Source organism: Egretta garzetta, unplaced genomic scaffold, assembly GCF_000687185.1.
Source record: "Egretta garzetta isolate BGI_Z169 unplaced genomic scaffold, ASM68718v1 scaffold283, whole genome shotgun sequence".
Lineage (NCBI taxonomy): Eukaryota > Metazoa > Chordata > Aves > Pelecaniformes > Ardeidae > Egretta > Egretta garzetta.
The window spans coordinates 159,432-169,334 of record NW_009259043.1 but is presented as its reverse complement, the minus strand read 5'-3'; the positions used below and the strand labels follow the sequence as shown (position 1 = coordinate 169,334).

General features: G+C 43.3%; 1 protein-coding gene across 1 annotated transcript in view; it reads right to left on the bottom strand.

Annotated features, from left to right (window-relative positions):
* Window positions 1–2,395: 2,395 nt before the first annotated feature.
* Window positions 2,396–9,903, bottom strand: part of LOC104122814 (serpin B12-like) — an 8,661-nt gene continuing 1,153 nt past the window's right edge. The window contains exons 2-7 of the mRNA XM_009634987.1: window positions 8,402–8,515; window positions 7,922–8,053; window positions 6,207–6,324; window positions 4,763–4,905; window positions 2,923–3,093; window positions 2,396–2,800 (exon numbers count right to left, since the gene is read on the bottom strand). Of these exons, the coding sequence (XP_009633282.1) occupies window positions 2,396–2,800; window positions 2,923–3,093; window positions 4,763–4,905; window positions 6,207–6,324; window positions 7,922–8,053; window positions 8,402–8,515 (1,083 nt within the window). The remainder of the gene's footprint in view (window positions 2,801–2,922; window positions 3,094–4,762; window positions 4,906–6,206; window positions 6,325–7,921; window positions 8,054–8,401; window positions 8,516–9,903) is intronic.

The window sequence follows — 9,903 nt, the reverse complement described above, 5'->3', positions numbered from 1 at the left end:
TCTTCATGCTCTGGTGGCACAGGAATGGCCCAGCTTAGCCCATGCTAAACGGCGACTTCTATTGCAAATCTCCCTTCTATTTCTTTCACTTGCAGGACTAAGCTGCTGCGTTCTTCACCAGTAGCAAGCACAGATCCACTCCCCTGCTAACCCACAGTGTCATTGGAAACTCCTGTTTTAACTCAAGGGTGCCAAAAGAGGATGTGCTGGGGGTTGGGGACTGTATACTCATTTCTGAGAAACGACAGGAATAAAGGGGAGGGTTTCTTCCCCTGCGGCATTTGCCTGTTCATCACAGGAATCCCCGTCCCTGCATTTTCAGAAACATTGTTGATTTTTGAGGTTGCAGTGCTCAGAACTTCCCCAGGGAATGTAAACACCACACGATGACAGCTTTAGGTAACAAAAACATCGTCTACTAGGCAAACTGGGCTGCCAGCCTCCAGAAGGGAAACACGGAGAAACAGCCTGGAGCACTGCTGCTGCAGCTGTGCTGCACCTTCAGATTAGACGGTCAGGAGTAGTTTGCCTATTTGACTTTTTAATGTCCTGCTCCTGTCTGTTCTTGCTCAGTCATCATTCACTCTTGTTCCCTAGACTTTCCCGTCCAAAGGGCCCCAGGTAACTTATGGTGCATAGGCTATGGCAATCATGAATGCAGAGCGTGAGGGTGCTTTACACCCAATTATATGGCGATCGGTTAATGTATATTTTCCTTTTCATGGGTCATAAACCATGTTGCAAATGTTAATTTGTTAAAACTCACGCAGAATCCCTCTGAGGAAGATGCTACTTATGTTAAACCAGCAAATTAGCAGTAGTGTCTCCCGGTCAGTCAGTGGCAAGGTTTATTTTTCTCCCACAGACTAAAAACCTTTCCAGCTTATATTTAACTTTGATTTCCATGATTTACACTGCTATTTACAAAATCTTGCTTTGTTTCTCAGAGCATGGAGAGAGCCCTGTCTTTCAGATCTGCATCTCAGATCGTCAAAATTCACCAGACAACAGCATGCGAGAAAGAAAACACACTTCTTGGAAGTTCATAGCACATCAGTAACTTCAGTGGGGTGCTTTAGACCATCTTCCTCCTACCTCCTGAGAATGAAATCACTTGATTTATCCCCATGTAAAAGGTAGACTTCTTTACAATGTCAATAATTAACCTGCTTTAGAAATGTGTGGGTTTGTATCCTGTTCCTGCAGACACCGTGCACCCAAAATTCTCTTTGGAGTAATTTGAGAACTCAGGGGGGTTTCAGGGGAGGTTGTCCAGAGAGGGGGTGGAGTCTCCATCCTTGGAGATATCCAAAAGCCATCTGGACATGGTCCTGGGCAGCCGGCTGTAGGTGGCCCTGCTTGAGCAGGGGAGGTGGACCAGATGACCTCCAGAGGTCCCTTCTGACCTCAACCGTTCTGTAAGCTTTTATTTCAAAAATGAATGCAGAAGTCCAGTAAAAAGAGGCCCCAAATCCTGCCCTCCTGTGTACATAATTACTGTTGTAATAAACTCCCTTTCTAGAGGTGTCCATGAGGGCAGAATCCTGTCCTTTTCCCTGACTGAATATTCCTGCCATTATTATCATAAAAACCAATGCTACTAATAAAAACTCATACAAAAAGATCCATGGCTCATGAAAGGAGTACATGTCACATCATTCTTCCAATTGGCAAGATGATACTTTAGATGTAGGCGTACTATCTAAATAAATAAATGAAGCCAAAGCTGCTTCTAGCATAAGCTTTTTTATATAATGCAGAATAGTGCAAAGGCAGATCCAGTACACATCACTGGGGAGAAAGTGGTACAGTTATCAGTGAATAGGTGTATTTGCTGTAAATAAGTATCTCCTACTTGGCAGTTGCTACAGGAAAGGGAATTATCATGGCCAGGATTCACCAGATAAGGTAAAAGTGTCTCTAAAGCACCTCTCTGCTGACCAGGACCCAGCTGGCCAGGAATCAAAAAATACAGAGCAGGGGCTACTCTGTTTTTACTGGCAGTTAATGAAAATTGTTGCGGACAATTCCCGTCAGACAGCAGCATGTCCATTCCATCTTTGCAAGCCCAGGAAGGTGCTGTACTGCACTACATGGCTGGGCTGGGGAACAGCAAGGAATAGAGGAGCATGCGTGGGCGTCGAGGAAACAAAATGTTATTGATATCCAATGAAGTTAAAGCAAAATTTACTCCTATTCTGGATTCAGATCAGTATTTACAATTGAAGGAGCCTAGCGGCAGGGCATCTAATTGACGAGTTCTAAGCCAAATTGCTTGCAGTGATTATTTTGAAATGCAAACTAGCTGTCAAGGGGTTAAGAATGCATTGGGAAAAAATACTATTTCTGATTTTCATCCACGTGTTTCTCACAATGCTAGAAAATGGTCCTGATTTTAAGGTGAGCAGAGTTTGCCAAAGAAAAGAATGGTATTGGTAGGATTGTGTCTAATAAAGAATAAGAAAGGGTGGTCAGCCATAAACACCTCTGTGAGAGGAAGAGACCTCCTCACAATGACAGCTCCTGTACCAGCTGCTGCTACGGTGCCTTCCTCATTGACTTCCACATACGTCTTATGGACAACATTTGACAGCACCAGAGATTTTGCAAAAGACATTGCAGAAAGATCAGCTTTTGATTCAGTGAAGATGTCAGTCATCCCCATCTCTTGTAATACCTCATTGAGGTTAAACGTGCCTTCAAGCTTGAATCGGGGGAGGTATACCTCCACTCTTGTCTCAAACATGTGCTCTGAAGAGGCCCACAGCGTTAAATTTTCATAGGTCATTGCGCTTTCAATCTAGAAGATGGGGGAAAAAAGAGCTTAAAATAGGTGGGCAGCTTTGAAGCGTTTAGATCCTTACCCAGCCTTCATTCAGACAACAAACCTTCAGCCATAGCCCCGGATATATTCTGCCTTACCTGCTGCAGCCCACTGGTAGATCCATCAGCCATGTCACCTGGCAGCAGGATGATCATGCTCAGTGACTTCTCTGCATAAGGGAGTTCAAGGACCTGAGCACCCATCTCCTCAATGTAGCCTAATTTAAACATGCCTTTCTGATACATCATCTGCACAGGTTTTTTCTCATTCTATTTGAAAGAAAGTTATACAGTCACTTAAGCAATACAGCTCTTAACGTTTCAACCTATTATAGGTGTAATATCAGTAGTCAGGGTTTGAGCAGTAATTGTTGTTAGGCACATTTTTCTTTATTTTGTTGCATCTACAGTGACAAACAAAACAGCAGCTTTGCCATGCACAAATAAAGGGGATAACTCCAAAAAAAAACCAAAACAAAAAACAATTTCCCTGCAACTGATCAGATGGTGAAGTTGCTTAATAGTTTTACACTTCCAAACAGACCGATGCTGGTTGGACTGGGATAAGGAAGAAACAGTACTGCAAGAATCAGGCTGTCATTTATTAGACTGGTTGTTTAGACAGGAAGATCTAAATAAGTTAAGAGCAAAATCATTGCCTTTCTCAGGCATGCTCTTCTAGGTCCTGGTATCTTGCCTTTTTAGTGGTGGGGTGGTTTGGAAGCTGTGTGAAGACTCGAGTTTCCTTTTAGAGTTAACTAACTTCTTAACTAACTTCTAAAGCAGGGAAAGAAGAATTTTGGTAGATGACATATTTTCAGGAACAAAATCCTGCTAGTGTTGATTAGCATATGAAGAAAAATCTGTACAGCTTCTCCCTGTCTCATAGTTCCTCCTACTGCAGCAGTGCACCAGATGTTCTCAGCTATAGACCATTGCCAATATCCATATTCAAAGGTACATTTGAAGTCACAAATATAAGTACTCAGTATGACAGATTTTTACCGGTGTCTTAACAATGCAATGCAACATGATAACTAGAAACATATGTTTTTCTGACCTTTTTCTTTGCTCCATGAGGAACACTCAAAAGAGACTTTTTCCCATGCAAAGCTCTGCAGGTTAAGATCAGACCTAAACCTGTTGGTTTTTTTTTCTTTTTCTATGGATGAGAACTAACAGAATATTGGCACAAGATATGGAAAGAAGACAAAACCGAATTAAATGAAAGTCTTCTCTGATAATATCTGTTAGGCTTAAATGGCACACGCAGTACTTGGAGGAATGTGCTTGTTGAAGAACTAACTTTGCAACCATATTAGTTAAAGAAAGAAGGCTTTGGTGATATCACTACAGCAAGAAAAAAGGGCTAAAAATTAAAATACATTTAAAATAAACCTTCAAGTGTTGCAAATACTACAAATAAACCAAAATACCCTATAAGAATTTTTCCTTTTTCAAATTGCAGCTGTATATTTGTAGTTTGTTACTATCTGGCTTGCTTCGTTTGGTCTGCTTGTTTTAATCTCTCAAATGTTAAAATGTATTGAATATATAAATTCCAGGATGACCCCCCAGAGCCTGTGTGAAATGGGACATTCAGATTTGCTTCCGTCCACGACAACTACCCGTAATGACTACTGTGTTCAAAAGTGCTAATCAAGGCTAACACTTGTGTTTTGCCAGTCACCAAAGCAAAACTCTGAGTTGTTGCAACTTCTGAGTCCTGCTCACTTTTTTAGTAAAGATTATGCTTTTCTGTGGAAAACCCTCCTGCTACCTCTTCCCAACAGGAGAGGCAGGTTACGATCCCAGCACACCCGCACCTCGCTCACAGGGCAGCTGAACCCTGGACATTGTGCTTCATTGCTCACAGCTCGCTTCATTGCTCACAGCATCTAAGGTAAATAATGTTAAGATTTACAGAATGCAGATGTACCTGATTCAGTTTAAAATCTCTCTGTACTGTTTTTTGTTCCTCAAACTTGTATTCCCAAGACGCTTTGAAGTAGATTACATTCACCAGCACCAGCACCGTATTTATGTCGATGACACCAGGAGCAAAGAGTTCCTTGATTTTACCTAAGAGAAATTTTAAAATACGGAAGTATTTGTTACCTGTCATTAAGACTCTGGACTGAGAATCAATTACTTATCTATCTGTGAACTTAGTTTTGGAGAAATTTAGAAATCCAGTTCTTGGTTTATCCAAAGGGCAGGGACAATATAGGCAAACAAGTGGTAGATTCTTCTGCACTGTTACCAGCCAGGGAGGACAGGGAGGATTGGGGTCACCACAGTAGCTAACTTTCCATGTCAGTGACCATACATATGTGCCCAGTGGCATTGAGTATGGGGAAGGAGGCAGCACCATTAATCACATATTTTGGGTTACATGAAGGCATCTTTCCCTTTGCACCAAGCGCAGCAGTTAAGCAGCTGTGGAGCTTTTGACTTTCTACACAGGGGCTTAAGTAGGAGTTAGCAGGTCCACAGGCTTCATATGAGCACCCAGAGCAATGATGACTCCTAACCCCATGCAAGGTGACTCCTGAACCTTCAGCCCTGTTACTAGGAGCCAACTGGGGTTAACAGCTCTTTCCCGCACCAGTCACAGGGCACTCTGCCAGTACAAGGACATGTTTGGTCAGGAGATGGGCAACTGAGAAATTACAGAACCCTTAAAATCTATTTGCCTGTCCCCCAGTAAGCTCTGGTTCATGTTCAGCCAGAAGATTTAGAAAATTCTTACCCCATTGCTACTGCAGCTCTGGCAAAACTAAAGGAAAATGGCATATATGATGTTTAGTCTAATAAGCAAGAGCCAATGCCCCCTGCTAGCCTGTTTAGGGCAAGAGCTGGTTGATTGTCACTAGTGATAGTGGGTCTCACTGGTGGCCACATCTCTCATCTTTGTGGGCATCATTCAACATATAACCAGCTCCTCGGTTGTCCTCCCTCCTCCCCCAGGTTGTTCCCAATCTCACCATGAAGCTCACAGCTTCCACCCCCTGCTGTCCCGTCTCTGCATTTGTGGCTGTTCATGGAAGCAATTTGTCTGGACAAGCCTTATAGGTATTACCGAAATTATCATGCCAGGCATAAGGCGGGGGGGGGGGGGGAGCTAAGACACACTGGGGGGCCAAGGAAAGGGGGGGGGGGGGGGGGGAATACAAGAGCATTTGGCAACAAACACACCTTTAATTCAGAAATAATTTAGCTGATAACTTACTCCAGTATTTCAAGACAAACGTCTTTAAACAGCATAAGATTGAACACCCAGAAATGTGAACAAGCCTTTGCTTTTCATACCCTGGAATTTCTCTTGTTGAAGCAGTGGAAGAAGGGAGTGAGAGTATGGCTATGGGTTTGCTTTGATTTACCTTGTGTCTCACTTTCAACCCAAGCGTTAATTTTTATTCTGGCAGCTTCAAGAGCACCATGAAAGTCCACTGTTTGCAGCATTGCTCCATACAGTTCCTTAGTGCACATTAGAAATTGCTGTAAAGCAAAACAAAGATTGTGAATTGGGCAAATCTGTTAAGCATTTATTCCCTTTGGAAAGAAATCAATGGTTCAGAACTATTTTAGAAATGGTGAGGGACCTGTTGAATCCATGAGGCAAAATTTAATTTTGGAAATATCAACTATCATATCAGAGAATCTTTGAAGAAGAGATAATTATTCTATTGCATAGGCAAAAACAAGTAAATAAGTAAAAAGAAAACCACAAGAAGGAGTCTTCCCATGGAGAACTGCATCCCTGAGGTTCAGATAAAAAATAAAAATTAGAGAAGATGCAAGATGTGTTGTTTAATGCTTAAGCATCCAAACCAATCAACAGAAATAATTGACAGCAAAGCAAAGATGTGACTAGCAAGATATCCATACCAGGTAATCTAGAGACCACTCTGTCAGTCAGTAAGGGGTAAGAAGTTCAGCACGGCAGCTCTACACATGAAACTACATAACATCGCAGGTGATAAGCCCTCTGCAAGCCTACTGCTACCCCAGTTGTGCCACTTGGAAACCCAGAAGTAAGCAGTGGAGGCCCCATCCCTGGAAACATTCAAGGCCGGGTTGGACGGGGCTCTGAGCAACCTGATCGAACAAAAGGTGTCCCTGCTCACTGCAGGGGGGTTGGACTAGATGATCTCTAAAGGTCCCTTCCAACCCAAATCATTCTATGATTCTATGATTCTATGATAAGTAGCTTACAGACAGCTTGAATAGGCCTTTTTTTGGCTGTAGTCACACCTCTAGCTGAGCATAGACATATGTCAAAAGCGAACAGACTCCTGCTTTATTTTTGCTCTATAACCATTCATATCCACAGGATGGGGGTTTTTTTCAAACAAAAGAAAGGAAAAGCTGACGTTCTTGTCTCTTTTCCATCAGCCCCAAGAGATATGGCTCCAAGGAGATGTCAAGCGCTCCAAAATACACACAAGGGAGGGCAACAGTGAGGCTCACAGTTAGAGGAAGCTTGGGGTCAGGCCCACAGCAGTTAGCAGACTGTTGTGGCTTAACCCCGGCTGGCAACTGAGCACCACCCAGCCGCTCGCTCACTCCCCCCACAATGGGATGAGGGAGAGAATCAGAAGAGTAAAAGTGAGAAAACTCATGGGTTGAGATAAAGACAGTTTAACAGGGAAAGTAAAAGCTGCACACGCAAGCAAAGCAAAACAAGGAATTCATTCCCTGCTTCCCATGGGCAGGCAGGTGCTCAGCCATCTCCAGGAGAGCAGGGCTCCATCAGGCATAACGGCGACTTGAGAAGACAAACGCCATCACTCCAAATGCCCCCCCCTTCCTTCTTCTTCCCCCAGCTTATATACTGAGCAGGATGTCCTATGGTCTGGAATAGCCCTTTAGTCAGTTGGGGTCAGCTGTCCCTGCTGTGCCCCCTCCCAGCTTCTTGTGCACCTGGCAGAGCTGAGAGCTGAGAAGTCCTTGGCCAGTCTTAGCACTACCCAGCAACAACTAAACCATCAGGGTGTTATCAACATTCTTCTAGCACTAAATCCAAAGCACAGCTACTAGGAGGCAAATTAACATTGTCCCAGCCAAAACCAGGACACAGACACAAGTAACTTACCTGCCGGACTTCAAATCCTTGTTGCATAAAGAGATTGTTGGCCAGAGTTAAAACATAGCTTTCACCAAGGTTTTGTAGTTGTAAAAGCAGTTCGTGGAATGCTGTATGGTTAAGGTCCCCATCCTTGTTACACTAGGAATATTACAAACACGAGAATTATAACGATTCCTCCATATAGCTTTGGTTCTTAATTTGCATCCTAACTAGATTACACTATAGGGCTAATTCCTGTTGTACTGATTTTTAAATCCAGCATGAGCTTCCTTCAGATGAGATTGCTGAAGGCTTTGGTATTGTTTTCATGGAAGACTTGGCTCTCAATAAGGTAACACCTTGTATTGGGCATTTCCTAGTGGATTAGGCAGACTTTGTGTGTGTGATCTTGACTCCCTCCAGTGGTAGCAGAGTCTAGTGCTTTATAACTAGTAACCTACCATGGGGTGAAGAAAAGGCTCCTGTGCTCCCCACCCAAGGACATACCTGTGCGAGGGATGGCTCTCTTCCCTGGCTTCGTTCCAGCTCCTTTTCTGGGGCTGCACTCTCAAGGTCAGATCCAAGGCTCATTTGTTCTGCAGCTTTCCTGACATGGAGTACCTGCAGTTGAAGATGCCAAATTATGGCAATTGTAACTGGGATAAAAGCATTTTCCTTGTTTAAAAGATTTCCTATGCTGTCCTGGATAAGTGGTGTAGGTTTATGAAAGATATTTTCACAGCTTCAGTCAGGCTGAAATGACAGACTTCAAATTGTTCGTATATTCATGTTCAAATTCACATTACTGTATTAGCAAACCAAGAAGAACTTGCACTTAATCCCTCAAAATGTTACTGTCCACTACCTCAAAATGCTTACATTTGATTTCTATTTTTATTGTTACAGTTACCTTAAAATTCAAAACAAAAAATTGCCTCAGGCAAAGCCACAAAAATAGTTTTCTTTGAAAACATCAAAACTGGCTTCTTGCAATCATTCTTAATCTTTGCATCAGCTTAGGAAATATATCAAAACCACGGTACTCTTAATGGAAACCAGTCCTGGTTGCTGATGTGCAAATACCTTGATAAAAATTTCCAACAGCTTCTCCATTATAATAATGTTACATCATACATAGACTTAATCTTTTTTGTTGAGGTTAATGGATCCCCATTGTTTTCCTAAAATAAGCAAGAGTCCCTGTGTATTGGGTTTATGTGGCAAGGTTATGGTAGCCAGGGGGCTGCAGGCATGGCCTCTGTGTGAAGAGATGGGGGGCTGCCCCCATGTCAAACAGAGCTGGTTCCAGCCAGCTCCAAAATGAGTCAAGTCCGGTTTTCTGTGACAGTAATTGGTGAGTGATCTCCCTGTCCTTACCTTGACCTACAAGCTTTTTCATCTTATTTTCTCTCCCTGTGATTGCTGAAGAGGGGGAGTGAGAGTGGCTGGGTGGGGCAGCTGGCAGCCACCAGCCAAGGTCAATGCACCACTCCCTGGGCACCTCGTGAGAAGGGCACATCTACCTTGGCTGCAGGTGACCCAGCAGTCAGACTATGCACACGGCAGTGTTAGGGTATGATGGATGAAGATCTACCAGTGCAGAGCCAGCTACTGACAAGAACCTCTGCCTTAGGATTATTGGTCTTTTACCACTCATGGGCACAAACAAGAAAAGAGACTAGAATCACAGAATCATAGAATCTTTTAGGTTGGAAAAGACCTTTAAGATCATCAAGTCCAGCTGTTAACCTAACACTGCCATCCCACCACTAAACCATGTCCCTAAGCACCTCGTCTACCCGTCTTTTAAATACCTCCAGGGATGGGGACACGACCAGTTCCCTGGGCAGCCCATTCCAATGCTTGACAACTCCTTAATTCAAAAAATGTTTCCTAATGTCCAACCTAAACCTACCCTGGCACAACTTCAGACCATTTCCCCTCGTACTATTGCCTGTTACCAAGGAGAAGAGGCCGACCCCCACCTCACTACAGCCTCCTGTCAGGCA